At 51.5% G+C, this 26395-nt stretch overlaps 1 protein-coding gene across 1 annotated transcript; it reads left to right on the top strand.

The window, feature by feature from the left end:
- Positions 1–1912: 1912 nt before the first annotated feature.
- TMPRSS2 (transmembrane serine protease 2) lies at positions 1913–25515 on the top strand (the record flags this gene model as incomplete). Its single annotated transcript, XM_079705299.1, has 12 exons — positions 1913–1927; positions 4804–5026; positions 8744–8830; positions 9516–9629; positions 13943–14069; positions 15222–15332; positions 18804–18847; positions 19872–20043; positions 21609–21784; positions 22467–22562; positions 24740–24882; positions 25309–25515. The coding sequence occupies 12 exons, from the start codon at positions 1913–1915 to the stop codon at positions 25513–25515; spliced, it is 1515 nt and encodes a 504-aa protein (XP_079561425.1).
- Between the last annotated feature and the right edge of the window lie 880 nt (positions 25516–26395).

Genomic DNA, 26395 nt, shown 5'->3' with positions numbered 1-26395 from the left:
TATGTCCCCAGGGTTTTCTTTTTTTAATGTAATGAGTCAAAGAATAATTTCGCTCTGGAGTCAGAGACACAGTGCCCGGCAGGAGCTGGCTCTGTTGCCTTTGGCTCCATTGGATTTTCAGAGCCGGTGGGGTTGGTATCTTGAGCACCCTTTCCAAATGCAAATCTGCAAATCTGCAACTGCTACCGATCAGGCCCATCCTGCCTCTGTGGGCTGTTGAACGTTTATCACCTTTATGATCACTTTTTTTTTTTTGGCTGCGTTGGGCCTTTGTTGCTGCACGCGGGCTTTCTCTAGTTGCGGCGAGTGGGGGCTATTCTTCATTGCGGTGCGTGGCTGCTCACTGCGGTGCCTTCTCTTGTTGCGGAGCATGGGCTCAGTAGTTGTGGCTCGCGGGCTCTAGAGCACGGGCTCAATAGCTGTGGCACACGGGCTTAGTTGCTCTGTGGCATGTGGGATCTTCCCAGACCAAGGCTCGAACCCGTGTCCCCTGCATTGGCAGGCGGGTTCTTAACCCCTGCGCCCCCAGGCAAGCCCTTTATGCTCACTTTCATTTAACAAAGGTGTATGTAGCACTTCCTGTGTGCCAGACACTAAGAGCTTCTTTATCAACTCATTTTACGCCCCTGACAACCCTGTAGTGGGAGCTACCGTTAACCCCTTTTGCAGACAAGGAAACCAAGGCCCAGAAACATTAACTGAGTTGCCCCAGGTCACAGGTAGTGAGTGACTCAGCTGGGGTTTGGATCCAGAGTCTAGTCATCGTGCTGTCGGCATCTGCTGTGTGCCGGGCACTTTACAGATGAAAAATGATCAGACCTGATCTGGCCAGCTCTGAAACCCAGAGCTTTCTCACTGTGGATGGGGTCCTGTGGAGGTGTGATTGTGAAGGCTGTTTCTTGGAGTATTGTTTGGTCAATTCAGGGCAGCCAGGAGTGGTGGACAAAGGCCATTATTTGCTTATGATGGGAAGAGTGACGTCATATAAGCCTTTACTATAAAACTTTTTATGTTGATGGTCTCTCTAGATACTACTGTTCACAAACGTCAGCAAACAAGGTGACCCAGGGCTTTCTTTTCATTACCGATATCCTTAGAAACCACCCAAATGGTTAGTTCTGAACTTCTTTCTTTTCTGGATTTGGGATAGTGAGAGGAGTAGCAGGCGGCTATGGGTGTGTTTTATGGAATTTCTAAATATATTTGTTTATTAAGATTGGGGCGGTTCCATATGGATTATTTGAAAAGTCAGGTGTGGCCTCCATGTGGGTCTAAGCTCTAGACCACCTGCTCCACGACGGGGTCGGTGGCTGCTCTGTTGTCCCAGTGGATGCTCTGCAGAGTCTTACCACACCTGCCATGGCCTGGGCACGTGAGGCGTCTGCCTGTGCCCTCGCGTTAAATCCTCACTTGAGCAATCCAGTGCGATGGCTGCGTCCGCTTCTGTCCGAGATTCAGAGAGGTCAGTAGCCCAAGGACACCTCAGGGTGTGGCAGTGCCAGGGGTTGACCCGGATTTTTGCCTTCCTTCACCGCCACCTGACGCATCGGTCTATAAGTCCCTGTGCACGTTTCTCTCTTCCTGGATTCTCCTTTTGGTGGAGGTGACGTCGGGGAAGTCTGGGCCTCCCGGTGGGAGCTGGGGGAGTGCTGCAGGCCCTGAACTTAACAAGCAAGTGGGTCCCAGTCTTCTTCAGGATGAGCAGCTGCAGGAGGAGGTGGTGAGGTGAAGGCAAAGGTGAGCAGGCAGAACCGCCATGGTTCTGGTGAGAGGTGATCCTTCTATTGCATTCTTGATTCATTGTCTGCAAACTCACCGGTACGGAAATAGCACAGTCTTGTCGTTGTTTCTTCTAGGTCAGCTTGGACATTCCAAATACCTCCCTTTACCTGATGCTGCTGATAAAATCAGGATGGCTTTAAACTCAGTAAGTGGTTAATCATTACTTTCCTGGCCTTTCCTCTGTTCCCGGTTCCTTCTGTTATTTCCAGCTATGTGTGTGGGTCGGCATTTTAAGAGCTGCTTGCAGGACTGCCTTTGCTCCCTGGATGCTGTGAAGGCATTCTTGGGGTGAGAGGTGAGCAGGGGTCGGGCGGGGGGAACCATGTGACAGCTGCACAGCCGGAAGTCTCAGAGCTCTCGGAGGGGGTGTGGATGTGTGATTCTCCCCTGGGCCTCTTCTCTTCCTGCTCAGATTGGGGTGGGGCAAGGGACAGGGGTGAGGGTGTGGGGACAGATAGAGGCAGGACAGAGGTGAGAGGGAATGAGTCCTGGGGAGAAAAGCGCGCTTGGGATACCGGCGGCCAGCAGAGCACAGAGTAGCCTTGCTTCCTGGTAGCCTGGGACAGGCTATGGCTGCATGGGACATTGGGCTGGCTGTCCCTCTCCTTGAGACCCCCCCCAACACACACACTTTGGAGACAAATGCACCATCTTTATTCCCCATCCCATCTCACTCATCGTCTTATACCTGGGAATAAGTGCATTTAGTAGTTATTCTACTGGTTAATGACAAAATTCTCTCTCTTCTATCTGGAAAATAGACGTTTGCTTCCCCTGCCCCTTTACTTAGTATTATGTATTTAATTATACTAGAGCCTTTTAAAATTTTAAATCCACAGCACAGGAATTCACTGGGCCAAACTGCCATGACTGCTCCCACCTTTCCTTGCCGTGGGAAGGACGGCACGTTCTTAGATGCTTCAGATAGAGGCCAAATGCCTGTGCTGCTTTTTGGCCTCTGGTTCCCCCATTTAGATGAGAGATTACATTTCGTACTCCCTTTCTGTTACTGCTCTGGTTTTGGACTTTGGAAGGAGCGTGTTGGTGAGTTATTAAACTCGCATTTGGCCCATTGCTTTCTAATCACGCTGCCCTGGAGGCCCTGTTTAAAATTCTCAGCATCAAGTCGCCTCTGCTCAGAATACTGGTCCTCTCTGAGCTCTCAGTCAACGAGGAGCAAGGGGACAAATTACTGAGTGGGGAGGAGATAAGATACGAGAGCAAGTGTGGCTCCCAGAGTGGCCCAGCCAGTGGGCGGTTCAGAGGGGCTGAAGCAGGACAAGGTGGCAGGCTGCTGGGGTCCAGAGTGTCCAGTGGGGGGCAGGGCCTGGAGAGGGCAATTTGTAAGTAGGCAGAGGGGGAGGGGAGGGCATTCTAAGAAGATAGAAACCAGCCAAAGGATGGAGCTGAGAGGGGAATGGAGTAGCTGGGCCCCCCCTTCCACGTTTGTGTGTGTACACACTGTGTCCCAGAAATTCCACTCACATGGACGGAGCTGCTGAACTCCACACACTCTCAACATAAACACACGTGCCCTAGAAAGATGCTCGTGGGGGCAGATCTGCTAGCCACCCCCCAAGCTGTAAATCCTTTAGGTAGATTTCTTCATCTCTGCCACTCACGTTCCTGTCTGCAAAATGGGTATATCCATCACAGCTGTACCATCTTAGGGGGTTATGGTCACGCTTCAAGGAAGGCATGAATACAGATGCCCAAAGCAGGTGAGTTCTCAAATGTCAGCTATGTTATTCTCATTATAATTCTGGCATTGCTAGTCCATAACTTTGTACCCCATTCTCAGGGGATAGGGCATTGGCTCATTCCCAGACTTCTACACATCTTTTTACTCAGTCTCAATGTCAGCCATTTGTTTTTTTTCTTTATTTCAAAAGATGAATAGTAAACAAACAAACAAACCCAAAAACTATTGCCAATTAATTGGAAACGCTGGTGAGTTTTCATTCTATGTGAGTTCAGTGTTTGGCATAATTAAATATGCCCTAAAAGAATCTGCAGCACCGACCCAGCAACCCCACTACTGGGCATAGACCCTGAGAAAACTACCATATGACCCAGCAGCCCCACTACTGGGCATCGACCCTGAGAAAACTACCATACGACCCAGCAATCCTACTCCTGGGCATATACCCTGAGAAAACTACCATATGACCCAGCCATCCCACTACTGGGCATAGACCCTGAGAAAACCATAATTCAAAAATAGTCATGTACCACAATGTTCATTGCAGCTCTATTTACAATAGCCAGGGCATGGAAGCAACCTAAGTGTCCATTGACAGATGAATGGATAAATAAGATGTGACACATGAATACAATGGAATATTACTCAGCCATAAAAAGAAACGAAATTGAGTTATTTGTAGTCAGGTGGATGGACCTAGAGACTGTCATACAGAGTGAAGTAAGTCAGAAAGAGAAAGACAAATACCATATGTTAACACATATATATAGAATCTAAAGACAAAAAAAGGTTCTGAAGAACCTAGGGGCAGGACAGGAATAAAGACACAGACATAGAGAATGGGCTTGAGGCCACGGGGAGGGGGAAGGGTAAGCTGGGACGAAATGAGAGAGTGGCATGGACATATATACACTACCAAACGTAAAATAGACAGCTAGTGGGAAGCAGCCGCATAGCACAGGGAGATCAGCTTGGTGCTTTGTGTCCACCTAGAGGGGTGGGATAGGGAGGGTGGGAGGGAGATGCAAGAGGGAGGAGATATGGGGATATATGTATATGTATAGCTGATTCACTCTGTTATACATCAGAAACTAACACACCATTGTAAAGCAATTATACTCCATTAAAGATGTTAAAAAAAAAAGAATCTGCAGCGCTGTCCCAGTGTCTTGTCTGAGTGTGATGGGGTGTATATTTAACCTTTAGGATAATTAGGGTTTTGTATCATTCATCTTCTTTTTTAATTTTTAAAAAAATTTTTTAGTGGGGTATAGCTGCTTTACAATGCTGTGTCATTCATCTTCTTTTTAATCATTCAGGGATCACCACCAGGTGTCGGGCCTTACTATGAGAACCATGGATTCCAACCCGAAAGCCTCTACCCTCCGCAGCCGCCCATGGCCCACCGTGCCTACGCGGGGTACCCGGCTCAGTACTACCCGCCCGCGGTGCCCCAGTACACCCCGAGGGTTCAGACGCACACCTCGACACCCGTCATCCTCAGGCAGCCCAAACCCCCGTCGGGGACAGCATGCACCTCAAGTAGGACCCTTTTTGCATTTATTTCCTCTAACGGAGCCCGAGTTTTGGGTCTGCCTTCTCTGGTGGCCCGTCTGCCCCACCGGCTCTGGTGCCAGCTCTCCTCTGTCTGCCGGGCTGGTCTGGCTCTGCATACCTCTCCCCTCCCCCACTCTGTGTCAAAGCTGTGGGCCTGGGTCTCGCCTCCTGTGGGCCTTTGGGGGCCTCCCGGCTGCTAAGACCTTCATCTCCCACTAATGCTTTGGTACTGGCTTGGCGTGTACCACCCAGGGTGGTCTTTCTCGCTGGGCTTCTCTGAACTGCTTCTTGTCTGCGTGGTTTATCGCTGAATCATCTTGAGTAGATGGTAAACCCCCAATGCAGGGAGAAACGATTTAACCTTTCTCTGTGTACCATTCCCTGGGCACTGCAAGTCACGTTCAAGGCGTTCAAAGAGTAGCTTGTGTATTTTGTGTTTGGTGAATGAAGTGGCCGGTGGAATTGTTGTACAGAAGCATCTTCAACATTTCTCTTGGCTTGAAGGGTCTTGTAGCCAGACCTGACCAGGCCACGGAGGAGGGTTGAGGGACTGAAGGTGGTGTGTCCTCTGCCCATCACCTTAATCCTATATCTTTCTTATCCTCTCATTCATCTGCTTTCTTTGCATTGCATTTTATCTCTTCTCCCTCCAGACCCCTTCCCGTCACACCCCTCCCCAAGCTTTTAATGCAGGCTAGTTGACGTGGTAAGAACTGTCCAGCACTAGTATGAGCACAGAGCCAGTACAGTGGCTGGACCAAGGAACATTTTCACTGATAATTATTTTTTAATTGAAAGTACAGTGAGCTAATTTATTCAGTTCATCCATCCGTCAATATTGAATATTTGTCTTTTTTCTTACACATATTTCTTGTATTCCAATTGTGACATTCTAGAGCACAGTAAGCACATTTATAACTTATCACTGCATTACCACCTTGGCTGTTCCTTGACCAAAATTTACTTCCTACATCTGACAGCCTAATTAACCTACTAGAGGTTTGTTTTTTTTTTTATAATTGCTTTACAATGGTTTTTATTTTAATTCGTGAGATATGCCTACCTACGTACACAACTTGCACAGTTAAAGATTAGTGACAGAGTGAATTTCCACGCGCCACCCCCATGCCATAAATAGTGGCGGTAAGGAATAGTGAATAAGACCCGAACCCTTGGAAGACGCCCCTCCGCAGACCGCGCCAGCTCTTCACAAGCGCGGTCACCCTTGGATTTCTGCCTCAGTCCTTGCCTCTTTCGCGCTTACAGCTGGCTCCTCCGTCCTTCCTTCTCCCCACCGCTACTCTCTTCCATTCCTGTGTTTTCTGTCCCTTCTCCTTTCCTGTGTGGTTCTCTTTCCCTCTATTAATTTGTCTCGGATCACGGAAACACGTGTCTCTGCACTAATGTCTTTCTGGTGACGGTTGGTAGATTGAGGCCAGTGGCTGCTAATCGGGGTGATTTTGACCCCCAGGGACATCTGGCAATGTCTGCAGACCGTTTTGGTTGTTATAACTGGGCTGGGGGTGCTACTGGCATCTTCTGGGTAGGTGCCAGCGGCGCTGCTAAACATCCTCCAGTGCATAGGATGACCACTCCCCCACCAAGAATGACCCAGCCAAGATGTCCGTGGTACCCAGGCTGAGGACCCCTAGTCTTAGCCTGTCGTGGTCTTAGCTCATCCTTCCCTCTCTTCCCCAACGCTTGGCAAACACTGATCTAACTGTCTCCACAGTTTTGCCTTTTCCAGAATGTAGAGTTGGAATCATGCAGCATGTAGCCTGTCAGAGCCTTGACAGTATTTTGCAAGTTACTTAAACAGCGCAAACTCAAGAGAACCCCGGCAGGAATACAAAGGAAATTTTTATCTTAATGGCTCTGTTTGTTTTAGCAAGAGTCCTAGGTGTTTCCTATTGAACCACGATGCACACACATGTTAGTGTTTGGGTGTTGGAGGACAAAAGGTCAACAGTCCTGTGATACTCACAGTTGACACTGGACGCGATAGGGCTGCATCAACAATTGCTAACAATGAAGGTAAATGCTTAGTCGGTTATAATTATACTCACAATCTGTACCATCGCAAACCAGCACCCAGTCATGTCTGATCGACCAGACGATGATTCTGAAATGCCTGTGCCCCAAAGGTGAGAGCCGGGGCTCCCGCTGCCCCCGCTCCTGGTGAGGGCTGGGCAGGTTGCCGCCTTCTCAACGAGAGGTTCAGGATACCTAGTTTAATATCCCTCAGCTCACCAGGCACGTTATTTTATCTTGGATAAGATAATACATAGGGAAGTCTCCTAAAGGGAGAAATCGTCCTTGACGAATGGGTCAAACTGGCCACTTGGAATTTCCCCTGAGCTTCCGTGGTGACCCTGCCCTGCCTTCGGTAAGATGCAACCACCGTGCCAAGTCCTGATAATGTGGCTGGCAGCACATGGAGCTCCTCAGACCGGTGGCTGTGACCTCACCCATGAGCCTGTGGCACCGCAGACTCACGCCTCCTCTCCCCGAGCTGAGTCAGAATCTCTGGGTAACAGGCTCCCCGGCGATTTCTAAGCTGGTTTGAGCACAGACCGTGGGATTTGCAGAACATGGTAACAAAATGAGAGGTGAGGCTTTGATCCCTGATCAGATGGGTCAGCTCTGGTCTATCAACCCCAGAAGCTGAATGTCTTGGTCTGGTGGACTTCTGGAAGCAAGAATGTTCACAGGTGGGGTGCAAGGTCCCCCCTGTACTGCACCTCTTCAGCCTAGATGTCCTCCTGTATGAACTAAGGCGTTGGAGGGTCTGTGTGAGAGCCTTCGCCCTGAAACTTCCCTCCGCCTCTCTGCCTATCCCAAGGGAGCACTGGGCCTGGGGCTGCTTTCTGCGCAGGAACTGCTGAGGGCGGCGGTGGTGGGTGCCTTCCTCTGACCCTTGGCATGACGTTTGGCTTACACTCTGACCGACAATGGCGTGTTGGTTTGTTTTGACTAGAAAGCGCTGGTGACCTTCTCCAAAGACTTGTATTCTTAGCTGAAATGTGAGCCCAGAGTTCCTGCCCCCAGACCCGGGAGCGATGCCAGTGCTGCCCAGTAGAACTTCCTGCAGTGATGGAATGTCCTGCCTCTTCACAGTCCAGCGCAGTAGCCACTGATCACATGGGATTACTGAGTAGTTGAATTTACAGAACGATTTAATATCATTTAACGATAATTAATTGAAGCGCAAATAGCCACATGTGGCCAGGGACTGTTTAAATGAGTCAGTGTGACTCTGTGCCATCCCTCCCTAAACCACCTTGAGGAAGAGGCTCTTTTCCTGCTGCCTTGGGTACCACTGACATGGGGATGATAGTCTGAGGAGCATTATTATTATTTTGCTTATGCTTATAATCACCGGAACAAGGTATGTTTCCTTTTTTCAGCCATTTTTTTACGTTCATCATTTATTTGACTACCTTCAGGCCATACTTTTGGAAGAGCTTAATTTTAACGTATGTTGCTTCATATCACGACTTCCTGCTTCGGTTCTCAAAAAAGCCTGTAGTTCAGTGCTATGGAAGAAGTAAGACCTCCCAGGATACATTCTTAAAGAGAAAAGTCACATTTTTAAATGTATAAGAAATTATTATCCCTTGATAGGATATACCATGTGTATTTGAGAGTCTAACTTCTAAGAAACTTGGCAACTAAGTTGTTTACTCGACTCTTTTCTTCCAGGGACTAAGAAAATCCTGTGTATCACCTTCTCCTTGGGGGCCCTCCTGGCGGGAGCAGTCCTGGCCGCCATGCTGCTGTGGAAGCTCAGTAAGTGCAGGGCAGGGCCAAGTCGTGGTGTGCCGGCCCTTTAGTGGCCCTAGTCTCTGGGCTGGGGGCTCACCCACAGCCCCTCCTGACATTTCTCATCTCTTTCCTCCTGTTTGGTTACGTGATGCATGAATAACCTTTCTCGGAAGCGGCCAATCTCATTTGCATGCTTTCTCCTAATCCATGGGTTGTCAAGATCCCATGCCCTTTGTGTGTGATATTGGTACACGTGGGAGAAGCACATTGAGTTTACCCCGTGCTTCAGGGTACTAGGTGGCACCTGGCACTCGTGAGCACAGTGAGTGCAGCACCTCGGGGCCACACCTTGTCCCTGTATCTCAGTGTACAGCGGTGGCTGCCACAGGCCCCTCCTGTACCCACAGCCAGGTCTCCTCCATCAGCCCGGGGCAGGGTCTGTGGATCACAGGACTCACCTTTGTGGCAGAGAGGGCGGGTGCTGTCCAGATCCGAGGCTAGGGGTCCTCCCTTGACCAAAGTGACAGACCCGAGGGGTTCAGGATCCCTGCAGCCAGCCCCGCTTCCTGTGACGTACGTTGTCGGCAAGGACTCATCCCCGCCTTTTACACTGAAGGAGGAAAAGCTCACTCCCTCTTGTCACCTGGGTGCTGGGAGGTTTTCTCGGTTTCTCAGCCCGACGGACATCTCCCTTCCGTTTCTCTGCCAGTGGAGGACGAGTGCTTGGGGATGGAATGCAGCTCCTCGGGGACCTGCGTCAGCCCCTCTCACTGGTGCGACGGCATCCTGCACTGCCCCAGCGGCGAGGACGAGAACCGGTGCGGTGAGTGGCCGGGCCCTGCCGGCTGCCTCGGGTTGGGGGGCACTGCTCTGCCCACCACAGAGGCCACAGCAGGGCAGGCGTGATGGTGTCAGGCCCGTGTCCCGAACGCCGAGCATTCCACAACTGAATCCCTTCCTGGAGGCTGAGCCTTGCATCTAAGCCTGGTTTTCAGATGAGGAGACAGGCTCAGAGGGAGTGAGCGCCAACCCTCCACCAGCATCGCACAGCACGGGGGAAGGGAGACCACAGCCCAGGACCAGGCCAACGTGCCTGCCCCAGCTGCCACGACGTCACTAAAACAGGCAAACTCTTTAAAACATAAAGCTGGGAGTGGGCTCTGCGTTTTCTAAACAAGCTGCCTTTCAAGTGATCTATGTCTGTTGTCACGGGGTGGGCACCTCTTCTGCTTTTATTATTTTCAATGAATTATTTCATGGGTGGTAAAGTGGTCATGCCAGGGGAAATGATGCTTGAGGACGAGGCTTGTGCTAATACCCACTGAGGGCCATACCCAGAGCCTAAAGTTTGCTGCGTCTTCTGGGAGCTGTTAACTCTGAAGGCAGGTGATGCCAGACAAAGGCCAGGCTCTACCCGACCGCTGTCTTCTGCAGCCATCCTGGGGGAGGATGGAACTCCCGTACATCCCGTTTCCAGGTCAGGGCACCTGTGTGAGATGCAGTGCGGACTTGGCCGTGGAATCCTCAGGGTTGGGGGTTAGGCCAGAGCTCGGCCTCTGCACCATCTGCATGGACCTGCGTCCACGCTGGTGCCTTGGCCTCTAAGTTCTGACCTCCTGCAGTTCCTTCCCGGAGAGGGTTTGCACTTGGCAGTGACTCACTCACTCTGTAAACTGTTGACATAGTGCCTTGCCTTTATTTTGGTGATAATATATTTGTCACCATTTTCTTAAGTAAAGTAGGGAGTTTTTGAAGTTGAGCAGATATGGTTAAGCTTTCAGGCAGAATGACATTTGATGTTTTCCTACCTGTGCACGTGCATGTGTTGACAAACTCTAGCAAGACAAACTCATGTTACCTGGAGAGACTTTCTCTCTTCTTAATACTGAAGTTGTGTTTATTTAAATACTTTAACAGTTAATATACTCAAATAGATCATAATTCAGGAAGTCCCTAAGGGTATGCAGTGAAAAATCTCATCTCCCCATTTCACTTACACTCACGCATACTCACACCTAACACACACACACACACTCACATATCACACATAGTATATACTCACACACTGTGAGATAATAGAGAATATGTATTGGTTTCTGTCCCCAATTCCCGGCACAGGGCTCCTGAAACTCTGGTGATTCTGAAGTGAAAAGACCACCAGCAGCATCTTTGGTTCTATTATTTGGTCCTTGACCCCAGTTCCTGACACAGAGCTCTTAAAACCCTTGTCATTTCCTGGATGAGAGGAGTGTCTTGTTCAAACGAGGTGGCTCTTGCTGGGCTCCTGAATGGCTCCTGGAAGGGGGCTGGTCACCACAAAGAACGAGCTCCGGTTAGAAGCTTAGAACTGTCAGCCCTGCACCCCACTGTCTTGAGAGGAGGAAGGGCTGGACATGGAATTAATGATGGAGCATGCCTACGTGATGGAGCCTCCATAAAATCCCAAAACTACAGGGTTGGGGAGCTTCCGGGTTGGTGACCCCATGAAGATCTGGGGAGACCAATGTGCCCAGAGAGGGCACAGAAACTCCTGCCCACCACCCCCCCATATCTTGCCCTGTGCTTCTCTTCCTCTGGATGTGCATCTGTGTCCTTTATCCTATCCTTTATAATGAACTGGTAAACAGTAAGTAAATGGTTTTCCTGAGTTCTGTGAGCTGCTGTAGCAAATTAGTCGAAGCTGAGGAGGGGGTCGTGGGAACCTCTGAGTTCTAGCTGGTTGGTCAGAAGCACAGGTGACAACCTGGACTTGGGGTTGGTATCTGAAGTGGGGGGGGTCAGTCTGGTGGGACTGAGCCCTCAACCTGTGGGAGCTCACACTATCTCCAGGTAAAGAGTGTCAGAATTAAATTGTAGGACGCCCAGCTGGTGTCGTGGAGAATGGCTAGCTGTGGAGAAAACCCCTACACATTTGGTGACCAGCCGTGTCAGGAGTGACATGTTCTGTGTGAGCAGCAAAGAAGACACACAGGAAACAAGGATGCGAGGGAGAGGAAAGAACAGGGTTATGTTTCTAACACACACAGACACACACACACAGATACACACACACAGACACACACACACAGAGACACACACAGAGACACACAGACACACACAGAGACACACACACAGACACACACACACACAGAGACACACACACAGACACACACAGACACACACACACACAGAGACACACACAGACACACACACACAGACACACAGAGACACACACAGACACACAGACACACACAGAGACACACAGACACACACACAGACACACACAGACACAGACACACACACAGACACACACACACAGATACACAGACGCACACACAGACACACAGAGACACACACAGACACACACACAGACACACACACAGACACACAGACACACACAGAGACACACACAGACACACACAGAGACACACACACAGACAGACACACAGACACACACACAGACACACAGACACATACACACAGAGACACACAGAGACACACACACAGACACCCACAGACACACACACAGACACACAGAGACACACACAGACACACACACAGACACACAGACACACACAGAGACACACACAGACACACACAGAGACACACACACAGACACACACACAGACACACACACAGACACACAGACACATACACACAGAGACACACAGAGACACACACACAGACACCCACAGACACACACACAGACACACAAGACACACACACAGACACACACACAGACACACACAGAGAGACACACAGACACACACACACAAGCCTGTTCATCAGCCAATCATGTTTTTTCCTTAGGGGCAACTAATAGGAGTATCTTGCTTCTCCTTGAACAGAGTTTTTGCACGAAAAAGTAAATATGTGTTTGCATTGTTAATGTGCCCATTTCCCGATGGTTGCCATCCAGCTGACTCCACAGGACTTGATGACACATCCTGGAAGTCTCTTTTCTGTTGGGACATGAGCCTCCCTGTTCCCTCTGCTACACTCGCAGTGTTCCTTTGCATGGAATCCTGAGCAGTTTCACGTGTACAGAACGGACAGCGTTCCCATTCCCCCCCTCCGCCCCTGCCCTCACATACAGTCGCCCCTGTTTGTAACATCTTGCACTGGGGTGGTACGTGCATTGTAAGTGATAAGTCGATATCGATACATTATTATTGACTAAAGTCCTTAGTTTACATTAAGGTTTACTCGGTAGTGCAGATGAATGTACAGTGTATACCTCTGGACAGTAGGTTTGGACAAATGTCTAGCATGTATCCGTCATGGCAGTGTCGTACAGAGTAGTTTCACTGCCCTAAAAATCCTCTGTGCTCTACCTGCTCATCCCCTACGCCCCATCCCCAAGTAACCACGGATCTTCCTACCGTCTGCATGGTTTTGCCTTTCCCCAAGTATCTTAGAATCGGAATCCTACAGGATGGAGCCCTTTCAGATGCTTCTTTCACTGAATGATGTGCATTTAAGGTTCCTGCACGTCTCTTCGTGGCCTGATAGCTCATGTCTTTTTAGTGTTGAATCACATTCCATTGTCTAGATGTCCTACAGTTTGCTTATCCACTCACAGGGTGTGTGGATTCACTCATCACAGAAGCAGTAGGAAATGATCAGACCAAGGCTGGTCATTCCACAGCCACATGAGCCCCAGATGCCAGGCCCTAAGCAACCACTAATCTACTTTCAGTCTCTATAGATTTCCTTCTCTAGGCGTTTCACAGAAATGGGATCATAGTGTGTGAGCCTTTGTGTCTGGCCTCTTTCACTCAGCAGAATGTCATGGGTGTTGTATTGTGTCAGTGTTTCATCCCCTTTCATGAACAAATAATCCTCCATTATGTGGATGGACCATATTTTGTGCATTCATCCGTAGATGGACATTTGGGTTGTTTCCACCTTTCGTCTCCTGTGGATAAAGCTTTCACGAACATTTGTGTACAATGTTCATTTTTGTCTGAATACCTGTTTTCAGTTCTTTTGGAGGGCATATTTTGTGGGGAAAGGCTGGATTCTAGGCATCTCTCATGTGTAGCTGGTGCCTCGGGAAGAGGGAGCCCAGCCCTGCCTCTGGGTCCCAGGGAAGGTGGGGCTCATGTGGCGGACAGGACGATGGGTTGAGACTCACCAGAATCTCCCTTCCTGCAGTTCGTCTCTACGGACCCAACTTCATCCTTCAGGTGTACTCATCTCAGAGGAAGTCCTGGCACCCCGTGTGCCAGGATGGCTGGAGTGACACCTACGGGAGAGCAGCGTGCCAGGACATGGGCTACCCGTGAGTTCCGAGCCCCGTGGCCTCCGTGATGATGGTGACGGGCACAGAAACATAAGATCAGTACTTCTCTCTGCCCCTCCCTGGAAGTGCCAACACAGGGGCACCACGAACCTTTGTCTCCGGGAAACCAGCAGGGGACTGTGGGCACCACACTGCCCCATCCCCCTCCATGGCACCCCCCAGCCCTGCCTCTTGGGCCTCCATGCGCTCCTGGTTACTCGAGGCTGTCCAGTGTTGCAGTCACCAGGGTCCAGGGTGCTGGCCGAGGGCCTTGGGTGACTCATTTCTTAAGGAGCCCCCAGGCAGGGTCGAAGCCTTGACTCCACTCACCTCCTGGGTGGAAGCGAGAGGGGAGGGCTGCAGGGAAGGTCGGAGGGAACAGATCTGCATAGCCTTCACTGCATGAGCACAGAAGGCGCTGGCGAGGCCTTTGAACAGAAGAGAGCTGATCAACAGATTTATCCATTAGAGAATTCATTCCTCATGCAGCCACCAGAGGAGGTGGGAGAGGGGTGTGGGAGTGCCCCCTCCTCAGGATTCCAGCCAGGGACACGCCAGACCATCCTTGTCAACGCGTGGCGGCCGTCTGGCCTCCCAGGGAAAGGCTGTGCGCTTTCATTGCCACCGTCTCTTCCTTGGGGGTGTCACCATGTGACTTCTGTGCAATTCAAGTGTGTTGCCTTTATGCCAGTTTTCAGAATGAATTACCACTTGATAAGAAAGCTGGCATCTTAGCTAGTGAAATCCTTCAAAATGCCAGCCCCCAATTGCATCGTATGTCACTGTGAATGACATAGTGAGGCCCCATCACGGTTCAGGGTCTGTATTTTATCACTGGGAGCATTTTAACGTGTGTAATTTTGTTACATGATATGCACTCACACATCCTTATTCTTACTGCTTCTTTATCCTAATCCAGATTAGATTAGAAACACAACTGATGGAGGACTTTTCCCTGACACTTCAGGCTTATTGGGTGGAAAGATGGTTATAACGCAGCGTCACTTGACTGGAAGTTGTGTTTTTGTTTTCCCAAATGCTAAGGTGTTCCTTGTAACCAGAATGTCATATTCCGATATAGTTGTAACATAGGATTTACGAATGCTCACAAAAAAACCCATTATTTTAAATAAGATTTTCTGTCTTTTTCAGGAATAGCTTTTTTTCTAGCCAAGGAATAGTGGATGACAGCGGGGCCACAAGCTTCATGAAGCTGAACGTCAGTGCCAACAATATCGATCTCTATAAAAAACTCTACCACAGGTATTTAATTTGGTGATTTCTTTTTAAAAATTTATTTCATTGAAGTATAGTTGATGTACAATGTTATGTTAATTTCTACATATGTATGGCAAAGTGATTCAGTTATATATACATTCTTTTTCATATTCTTTTTCCATTATGGTTTATCACAGGATATTGAATATAGTTCCCTGTGCTCTACAGTAGGACCTTGTTGTTTATCCATCCTATAGATACTAGTTTGCATCTGCTGACCCCAAACTCCCACTCCATCCTTCCCCCACCTCCCTCCCCTCTTGGCAACCACGGGTCTATTCTCTATGTCTGCGAGTTTGTTTCTTAGATGAGGTCATTTGTGTCATATTTTAGATTCCACATATAAGTGATATATGGTTTTTGTCTTTCTCTTTCTGATTTACTTTGCTTAGTATGATAATCTCTAGGTCCATCCACGTTGCTGTAAATGGCATTATTTCATTCTTTTTTATGGTTGAGTAATATTCCCTTGTATATATGTACCACATCTTCTTTATCCATTCCTCTGTCAATGGATATTTAGGTTGTTTCCATGTCTTGACTATTGTAAATAGTGCTGCAGTTCACACTGGGGTGCATGTATGTTATTGAATTGTAGTTTTGTCCAGAAATATGTCCAGGAGTGGGATTGCTGGATCATACGGTGACTCTATGTTTCGTTTTTTAAGAAACCTCCATACTGTCCTCCATAGTGACTGCACCAATTTACATTCCTACCAACAGTGTAGGAGGGTTCCCTTATCTCCACACCCTCTCCAGCATTTGTTATTTGTAGACTTTTTGATGATGGCCATTCTGACTGGTGTGAGGTGATATCTCATTGTAGTTTTGATTTGCATTTCTCTAATAATTAGTGATGTTGAGCATCTTTTCATGGGCCTGTTGGCCATGGTGGTTTCCTCTTTCCTTTCAAAAATTATGTAATGGGAATGAGTAGAGGACGTCAGGGAGAATCACTGTCCAGAGTTTGATTTCTCTGCTGCAGCTGCAGGTTTGTCTGAGTTTCTCATGGGAAGGAGATTGGACTTTAAGTAGGACCCATCCCTCTGAGCAGCTCTGGGTTTATTCTAGGGAAGTGGTTAAGGTCTATTTGCCACCTTGTTTGTGCCCTCTGCCCTCTGCCCTCCATGGTATTGGGTAACATTGCACAATTGAAATTCCTCTATCCTGATTTTTTTCTCTCTCCGGACATTAGACATGTACCTTACTGTGTGTCAGGGTGTGTGTCTAGGAGTCCAAAACAGTGTCTCAGGGTCCCCACTGGGGTGATCAACTCATCCTGGTTTGCCCAGGACTCTGCCGGTTTCACACTGGAAATCCTGCTTCCCAAGAAGGCCCTTAGCCCCAGGCAGCAGGGGTAGTTGGTGCCCCAGGCAGCAGGGGTAGTTGGTCCCCCAGCCCAAGCAATCGTGTCAGAGGATGCTGTGCAAGGGGTGGGCCTGGGAGCGAGCGGCTGGTCCAGTCCACCAATGTTTCCTGTACCTGGAGGCCTACTTGCAGCGCTGGGCGGTCGCAGTGCATCTGGTGGGTGGAAATGAACCTGAGCTGGTCCCATGGTGGATGGTTTAACTGTTTAGGAGGGTGGGGGAGAGGGCTGGGCTTGAGCTTCTCATTTTGTGTTGCATATGTTTAAAATGGTTGCAGTCTTCCTAGGATCATTATTACTATCCGAATGTTCCTTAACGTGAAAGATACACAGTGTCCTTCTTGCTTAAGTCTTCCTCAGCTCCCAGGTCCCTATCTCCCATCCCCAGGTGGCCAGCCAGGCCGGCACCACCCTGCTGGCCAGGTGCCAGATGCTGCATTTAGGGGAGGATGGACGGGTCACACTTCCCCTCCTTCCCTGTGAGTGGGAGGCTGGGAGCAGGTTTGCGTTCCTGGTGGCCCCGGGGGCTGACTTCTGCCTGGGGCACCTGGTCTGGCTGTCCCCGGGGATGTGAGAGGGTGAGCCCAGGAGAAGGGGTACACACGGCCAGGTGTGCCCATCAAAACAGCAGGTCGTGGTTCACCCACCCAAGAAGCTAAACACAGCTGCCTGGGCTCTTTGTAAATGCCCCCGTCTGTCTCTTCATCGGCTTTGGTTACATGGAATCAGGGCTGAGCAGGGAAGGGAAGGCTGCCATCTCTCGGTAACTCACAGGTGGCTGCAGCGTTCGGAGGAAAGAAGAGAAGGTCATTGTCTGGCACGTGGTGTCCCTGGCACGCATGGCGTGAGGTGGGAGAACTGCTTTCCTCTTTGCTTTCAGAAGTTGCTCTTGGATACCTGAGTCCTCGCAGGGTTTGTCTGAGTGGCTGCTTTGTGCCCTGATGCTGGTGGCTGCACAGTGTGCAGAGGGGAATGACCTTATGATCCCTAGAAAGCATCTTCTCTTAATGGGAACATGTCTTCTCTTGGCATCCAATGCCCCCCAGCCAGAGACCACCAGGACATGCCTTGTCCTGGAACTGTGGGTGTCTCCATGGAAGGGGGTGAGAAGGGACTTATTACAGGGTGTGGGCTTGTGTTGAGTCCTTTTGGGGAAGGTTCCAGGAAGCAGGGCTTTGCCCTGCATTGGATGCTGTCCGGAAGTGAGGGTGATTCTGTAGTTGGTACCTTAATGTTTTTTTCTTTTTTTAGAAGGTGGGTGGCAGGCATGAAGCCAGGCTATGGCTAGGATTGGCAAAGAAGTGCGGCCACTCGTGTCAGCCAGCATAGGAGCCTGTTGGTCACTGTGTAGTCTGGACCAGGCTCATGGGATTGTGCAGTGGGCGTGCCTGTGTCCTGATCCAGCATGTAACAGTGGTCTGGCCCCATGTTGATGCCCTGGGAACTGTTTACGTTCAACAGAACATGGCCAGGTTCGAACACGTGGGTGTCAGGGCTGTTTCTCTTCTCCTCAGCATATTGGGGGAAAATTCCATATATAGTGGAACGCATTGGTTGTTTCTTTTTCATATGTAACCTGGAATGTCTGCCCTCCAAATGAGTAACTTTTCTTCTGTTCCCAGGCAAATGATTGACTGTATAGTTTCCTGTGCGGTAAATGTAAAGCAGTTATAGGAACCTGGACGTTTACGAATGTCTTCCTTACAAATTTAAAGGATGATTTTAAATCCCAAGGAAAAATAATAACAGCTGATATGATGTGTGCTTATCTTAACAACCACCCTATGAGTTGGTACTATATTAGCCCATTCTGCAGATGGGGTAATTGAGGCACAGAGAGGTTAGGAAGCTTGTCCAAGGTCACACAGCTTGGATTTGAACCCTGCACTTCGACTCAGTGTCTGCTCTTTACTACTATCCCTTATGTATATAGATTTACTTTCCTTATTCAAGTCTTCAACTGTGGACTCTTCTATGTCTGGGGAGGCAGAGAGTGAGAACAGTGGAAGAAAATATTTATTTCTAAGTATTTTGAGAATCAAGTGTCTCGTTTGTAAGAGTGACCAGAATATTCCCCTCTTCTTTTGTAGTGATGTCTGTTCTTCAAAAACAGTGGTTTCTTTACGCTGTATAGGTAAGTGATTCTTGGTTTTCCTTTTTGTGTTTCTAAAATAGGAAACATTTGGTACTTATAGAAATGTATCTCCCTGTGTCTCTGGGGGATGTGGAGAGATGAGGTGGGGTAACAGGTCAGGACATGCCCAGCACTCTGCCCAGGGGGCTCCTTTCTTGAATTCTGATGCACTTGAGACGCCTTCAGCCTCAAGTCCAAGAAGCAGCTGTCCCATGAGGACGGCAAGCTCAAGAAACTGACGGGGCCACACTCTAGGGCATCCCTGCACTGCAGCTGGAGGCCTGTGGGTGTCCCCGTCCCTGTGTTTGGATTATTTATAGTTTCCAAACCTTCTACTGGTATGGAGGACACTGTCCCTGCGCTCCCTTCTCTGGGACAGCCCCATCCTGTTCCCATACGGGTCTCAGGCCTGAAGCTTGGCCTTTCAGTTTGAACAGGTGAAGCTAGCAGACGCCCCTAGGTGGACGCATGCCCCAGTGGTCCTGCTGGTACCTTCCCACCCAGGCTGGCTCAAGCTTCTTTAGGTACGGAGAAAGCATGGTGCCTGCCCTGCCTTCCCGCGCACACTACGCCATCCACCTCCTGGCAGCTTGAGAGCAGCACACATGAGAAAAGCCTCCTTAGCTCTGTTCAGGAATCTTCGGGCCTCTGAGCATTCGAGAGGGTGACAGGGCCTTTGTTATCCAGGCCCCCCACCTTTGTGTACGGGAGACGCTGATGGAATCGCACGAGTGCCAAGGAACAGGGGCACCCAGTGCCAGCAGAAGTGGTGTTTCCTGGGGGGAGGGGAGGCTGGAGGGCTGTCCTCGCACCCCACTCCCCAACCCAAAGAGACCAGGACACATTCTCTGAAAGTCGGACCCCAAACAAACAGGAACAAGAGCAGACAACAGTCATCCTCCGGCCAGGCAGGACCCTCAGCCTGGGGGCCGTCTGGGCACTGGGTGTGACGGGCGTCAGGGGGCTGGGAGGGCGCGGCCCTGCTTCGCTCACTGGCCAGCTGCACTGTGCTTGTTGCCCTCAGAGTGCGGGGTCTCGGGGAAGACGGGCCGCCAGAGCCGGATCGTGGGCGGGTCGAGTGCTGCCCCGGGGGACTGGCCCTGGCAGGTCAGCCTGCACGTGCAGGGCACCCACGTCTGCGGAGGCTCCATCATCACCCCCGAGTGGATCGTGACCGCCGCCCACTGCGTGGAGGAGTAAGTCCCGCGGGGGCGGGTCCCGGGTTGGGAAGCGGAGGCTCTGGGCCCTGCGGCCTGGAGTGAAGCCTCCGACTCCTTCGAGTTCCGGTTTCCTTGTGGACAAGTGGGGATTCTAAGGGCGCCCGGGTCGTTGCCTCGCTGGGAGGGTCAAATGACTCGTGAAGCGCGTGGCCAAGCCCATCCCTTGAGCGTGCGTCCATTACTCGCGGGGTCTGGCGCAGGGATGCGGTGTGGGGCTGGGGTGATGCTGTGATCAGAACTCCTTCTAGGGGCTTCCCTGGTGGCGCAGTGGCTAAGAATCCGCCTGCCAATGCAGGGGCACGGGTTCGAGCCCTGGTCCGGAAGATCCCACATGCCGCGGAGCAACTAAGCCCGTGCGCCGCAACTACTGAGCTCACGCACCTAGAGCCCATGCTCTACAACAAGAGAAGCCACCGCAATGAGAAGCCCGCACACTGCAACCAAGAGTAACCCCCACTTGCCACAACTAGAGAAAGCCCTCGCACAGCAACGAAGACCCAATGCAGCCAAAAATAAAATAAATAAATTAAAAAAAAACCAAAGAACTCCTTCTAGCCCACAGTCTTCTCAGCACTGTCCCACCCTTCCTGAGGCCCCTGCCGTCTTGGGAGGCCTGGTTTCCCCTGGGTGCTCATCCCCAGAGAGGGTGCACTCAAAGACACTCAGACCTCACGCTGCCATGCAGGAAGGTCCTCTGTGGTCCATTAAACACCCTGGGCCACAGCATTGCCCATACAGGTGGGTGGAGGGCGGCAAGGGTAGCCATCATGTATAGTGTTAGCTTTTGTAGAAGATACTGTTCCCCCTCCTTTTTTCTTAAACGTGGAGGGTTTTTTTGTGTGTTTTGATCACATGGCTATTTTGAAAAAGCCTCACTCATCAGAGCTATTTTTCTTTAGAGTGAGGCCGGGCCTGGCTTGGCTATTCTCTGGCTCGGCCATTCTCTGGCTCAGTGGCTTCAGACAGTTCCCTCGAGGTGGCTGACTGTAGCATCTGCACCTGTAAGACAGGTGTGCTGCTCCAAGGGCTGTTGTATGGTTGAAGAAAGCAGTGCTTATTACCCAGGAGCGTTCCCTTCCTCCCATCCACCGTATTCCATGGGCTGTAGGATTTAGGGTTTTCTTAGAAGGGAAATACCCAGATAAAGGTAATGCCTGGACGGCTATTAGACTCAGAGTCTATTCATCAGTACACACTTATTAAGCACCTACTGTGTGCCAGGAAAGTCAGTTAGACCCAGCCACGCCAGAAATGGGGTTTCAAGCCTCAGGAAGGCACTTAGGCTCAAGAATAAGCGTTCTTGGAATTGCGAGGGTTTGCTGGCTGGCGCGGAAGCACGGGAGGAATAGGATTCACTGATGAGGTAAAGGAGGGGAGGGGGAGGGGCCTGAGACCACCTGGCCAGTCTTGTCCTGCGGCTTTTGACAAGTCACGTCACCTTGGAGGCCTCGGCTCCGGCGGATGACTTTTGAACACCGTCAAATGAGTGTTTCATGTTTGTGGTTCTGACATGCTGAGCGGTGTTCCTCTCTGTCTTCCAGACCTCTTAACAATCCCAAGATTTGGACGGCCTTTGCAGGAATTTTGAGACAATCTTTCATGTTCTATGGAAACGGATACCGAGTTGCAAAAGTGGTTTCCCACCCAAATTACGATTCCAAGACGAAGAACAACGACATCGCGCTTATGAAGCTGCAGGCGCCTCTGGCTTTCAACGGTGCGTCGCTGGGCTCCTGCAGCCCAGGGCATGTGAACAGTTTTGACCGCATCTTAAGGAGAGGTTGACGGGAAATAAAATGTGCTGTGATGACCAGAAGGAGGGAATTTGCAGTGAGTTGTAGTGTGTGGAGCCAGGGGAGGGGTTGGCTGCTAGAAGAGGGCTCAGCAGAGGCCGAGTCACCCCAAAATGTGCCTTTGGCCACTGAGGGATGCGTTCACCGCAGCACTTTTCCTCCTCAGCACGGTGACAACTTAATCAGCACACGTGAACGTCTAGAAATGTTGTTTCATAGTCGGCATCTGGTGGGTCAGACTTCACTCGGTGCTGGTTTGCAATTGCACCTGTTGTGAGTTTAATTATAAATTGCTAATCACTTACCTTCATCCTTATCAATTTAGTCGGATGCAGCCCTACCACGTCCAGTGTCACCTATTGGCATCACAGAACTGTTGATCTTCAATCCTCCAAAACCCTAACTTCCAGAGGGGGACGTCTTGCCTGTTAGAAAGAGGGTCCTGGCAGGGACAGGAAAGGGGATGCCAGGACACACTGGAATCCAGAAGTCTCCTTGGGCAGGAGGCTGGTGGTCCCAGGCCCAGGGGAGATCCAGGTGGACACTGTTACCCGAGACCTTCAGTTAGACCGGCCCCGCTCACGCTGTTTTCCCTTCTTGAAACAGACAGAGTGAAACCAGTGTGTCTGCCCAACCCGGGCATGACGCTGGAACCGACACAGTCCTGCTGGATTTCCGGGTGGGGGTCCACCTACGAGAAAGGTGAGGCTCCCAGCAGGCAGGGGATCTGCGGGTCTCAGGAGCACGGCACTGGGCTCTGAAGCGGGAGGTCTCGGTTTTGATCCTGGATCTACCACCAAGTGACTGCACGACTTTGGGCACTTCGCCCAGTCTTCTTGCCTGTTTCCCCACGCGCTAGATGGGAAAATCCTAGCTGCCCTACCTACCCCATGCCCTTATTAAGACCAAATGGAACAATGTGCGGAAACTGCTTTTTTTTTTTTTTTTTTTTGCGGTACGCGGGCCTCTCACTGCTGTGGCCTCTCCCACTGCGGAGCACAGGCTCCGGACGCGCAGGCTCAGCGGCCATGGCTCACGGGCCCAACCGCTCCGCGGCATGTGGGATCTTCCCGGACCGGGGCCCGAACCCGTGTCCCCTGCATCGGCAGGCGGACTCTCAACCACTGCGCCACCAGGGAAGCCCCAGAAACTGCTTTTTGAAGGGTGAAGGCCACCTATATGTGAGGGGCACACAGCCCCCTATGTTTGTACCCCATGGTCACTAACAGGCCGCCCGGAAGTCTGCCTCCCTTTGATGGCTGAGTGATAACGGACTCAGTGAGGATGGGCTTGTGTGACTGGCAATGCCAGCTGCAGGCGTCAGAGGCTTTGTCTTCCTGCCCTGACACCACAGAGAGGGAAGAGACACTAGACCCTCCTGACGCAGGCTGGCCCAGCTGCCTTCAGTTATAATTTGCTTTCATCTCAGATAACGTTTTTCAAATGAAGGGATCCTTGCTGTCGCATTCTTATGGAACATTGGATGGGCTTAGTGGTACATTTATATATTGTTTACATCCTTCCAAAAGTGTTTAGGGCACACCTACAAGGGATCCTTTAAAGCACGGTGAATAGCTCAAGGGCGGGGTGGTTGTGGGGGGAGGGGAGATGTCGGTGGCGCTGGGTGTCCTGGCATCTGGTCTAAAGAAAGCTCCTGGGTTGAGCCCTCCAGTTGTGAGCAAGGTTTCCCAGCATCCAAGATGAAAGGGAAAGTCAGCCACGATTTGTGGAGCACCTACCAAGAGCTGGGAATGCAGCAGTGAACAAAATGAGACAAAAATCTCTGCCCGCAGGAACTTCACATTCTCCTATGGATGTCTGGGGGCAGGATGTGCTCAGACAGGAGATGAATAACTGAACTAGGTGCTTTCAAACAGCGGAGGTTTGCGACAGCGAGCGGTGGTCAGGGAAGGCTTCTCGGAAGAGAGGACATTTGAGCTAAGATCCGCATGACGAGAGTGTCTTAGGAACAGCAGGGCCAGTGTGGCCAGGGCACGATGAGCCGGGGTGAGGGGCAGGCTGGGGCCAGGTCGCGTAGGGCCTTGTAGGCTGTAGTGAGGATACTGGAGTGACTTGATCTGAAAGCTGTGTAGAGAGTCACGGAAGGGCTGGGGGTGAGGGCAGACGTAACAGCGTGGTGAGGGGACCAGTGCTGTGTCCTCCGAGACAAGAAGGCGGCTCAGACCGGGGGGGGTGGGTGTGGGAGCACGTTTGGGACAAAGCCTCCAGATCTGCTGATGGATGGAGTGTCAGCAGAGAAAGAGTGAAGAGTCACAGGAAGGCGGCTTCCAGCTGTGACGCAAGCCCCCCAGTGGGTGGCGGGACCATTTCCCAAGTCCGGAGGATGGGGAGGGGTGTGGCTTTGGGTGGAGGAGCCTCTAAGAGAGGCACTGCTTCAGCACGGTAAGCCCATGGAGCCCAGAAGACATCCAGGCAGCAACCAGAAGACAGCGCAAGTCCCAGCGAGCGTCTAGGAAGTTTCCACCTGCCGGGAGCCGAGGGCAGATGGTCAGAGAGTGGAGGCTCGTGTGGGGTTGAGGACAGTCGGGGGTTTGAGGTGGAAACACAGGGCTCCTCGGGGGGCCCTGGGAACGGTGCAGAGAAGAGGGAGCAACGAAGGAGGAAAATTGATCCCAGGGAACCAAGTGGCTGGGTGATGGGAGAGGATGATTCTAGGACACAGGTGGAGGTCCCCAGCCCCAGAGGCAGGCAGTCTGCCCCCAAACCAAATCTGGAGCCGCTTTAAACACAGGCCCCAGCAGCTGGAAGGTACCCCGGTGCCCCAGGAGCCGGTAGGGGAGGAGGGGCGTGGCCGTCTCTCCACGCCCCCGGGAGGGAGTCCAGGCTTCCTGGGAAAGCCAGGCCGTCCTCTGTTGCAGGGAAAACCTCGGATGGGCTGAACGCGGCGATGGTGCGGCTCATCGAGCCCTGGCGGTGCAACAGCAAGCAGGTGTACAGCGACCTCATCACGCCGGCCATGATCTGCGCGGGGTACCTGCAGGGAACCGTCGACTCCTGCCAGGTGATGACCAGCTTGTGTTCGGCCTCTGGGCCTTGCCTGGCTCCCAGGGGGCCCGTGAGGAGCGCCTCCTCCCCGACCTGGGGCCCGGGGGGCGGCCGTGGGAAGTGACAGCCATGGACGGTGAGAAAGCCCTGGTACCCCCAACAATGCACGCTGCTGCTTCCTCCGGAAGGCGCTATGGGATCGAAGTGTCAGTGCCACAGAAATAAGTATTTTGACTAGTTGAAAATATGGACAGCCACTTATTTGGTAACTATTAACTTCCGCAGACTCAAATTCGTCGCTGGTACAGTCTCTTGGGGGATTATATAACTATCACCTCATTGGAGGAGACCTGCAGACCCTGCCATTACCCCCACCTCCTTGCCCTCTGTGATGTACGGCTTGTGGTTTCACTTCTGCTCTGTAACCTGCTGTGTCCCCCAGGGTGACAGCGGAGGCCCTCTGGTCACTCTGAAGAGCAGCGTCTGGTGGCTGATCGGGGACACCAGCTGGGGGTCTGGCTGTGCTAAGGCTTACCGACCGGGAGTGTACGGAAACGTGACCGTGTTTACAGACTGGATTTATCGACAGATGAGGGTAACTTTCCCGTCCTCCTCATTGGGTTCTCTGACTCGCTGTGTCAAAGCCTAGGAGGTGTGGCCCCCGTGCCAGGTGGCATCCCGTCCCCCACTGTCCAGGGCCCACCACTGGTGTTCGGATGAAAACGTCTGGGGCTCAGCTTTGCAGGGTCCAGAGCTGACTGTGATGGCCTTCCTTGGGCTCTGCTGACCACGCTTAGTTCTGGCTCAGGTGGTTCTGTTTACCCACCCAGAGGTCATTGAAGCAAACTTCTGGTGATGGGCAGAGAGCAGGGAGAGGCAGGTCAGCCAGCCTGACCTGTCACAGCCCCAGGGCAGTGACTCTGCCCTGTCCTTTTCTGGGCTATCGAGTACGCCCCGGGGTGGGGGAGCGGCTGGGGTTCCTTGATAAAAGGAGAGGTGGTGAGGAGGAGAAAGATCCCAGGGGCTCCCGGTGACCCTGCCACCTCAGGCTCCCGGCCTGGCCTGCAACGCATAACGGAGCCCAGCCCTTGGGCTCTGCCTGGATCCTGGGTGAGGACCAGATGTCTGTCCATCTCGCGGGCCTCGGGACTGGCAGAGCTCACAGATTTCAGCTCCTTCTAGGGGTAGGCGCCTGGTGGAAGAAGAAGTTCTATTCTGTTCCCTCTCAAGTCTCCAAAGGTACCCAGGTGCAGAACCAGAGGGCATTGCCCAATAAGGTCCAGCCTGCATCTCCCCAGATTGAAACCGTAGGACCTAACACCTTCAAGTGGCCATGGGGCCCATCCAGTCCCCACCCCAGAAAGGGCCGAGTGCTGGAAATAGATGACCCCCTCTGACCCGCCGGGGGCTCTGTGGTGGAAGGAAGCTGGGGGGCTGCGGTGGGGCTGGGAGGAGAAGGGAGCCCGGACACCTTGAGGGAGGTGAGCCAGGCCAAGGGGAGACTGCCCCTCCAGGATGAGGGAGCAAAC

This window comes from Hyperoodon ampullatus (genome assembly GCF_949752795.1).
Source record: "Hyperoodon ampullatus genome assembly, chromosome: 5".
NCBI lineage: Eukaryota > Metazoa > Chordata > Mammalia > Artiodactyla > Ziphiidae > Hyperoodon > Hyperoodon ampullatus.
This window is presented reverse-complemented; position numbering and strand designations above follow the sequence as displayed.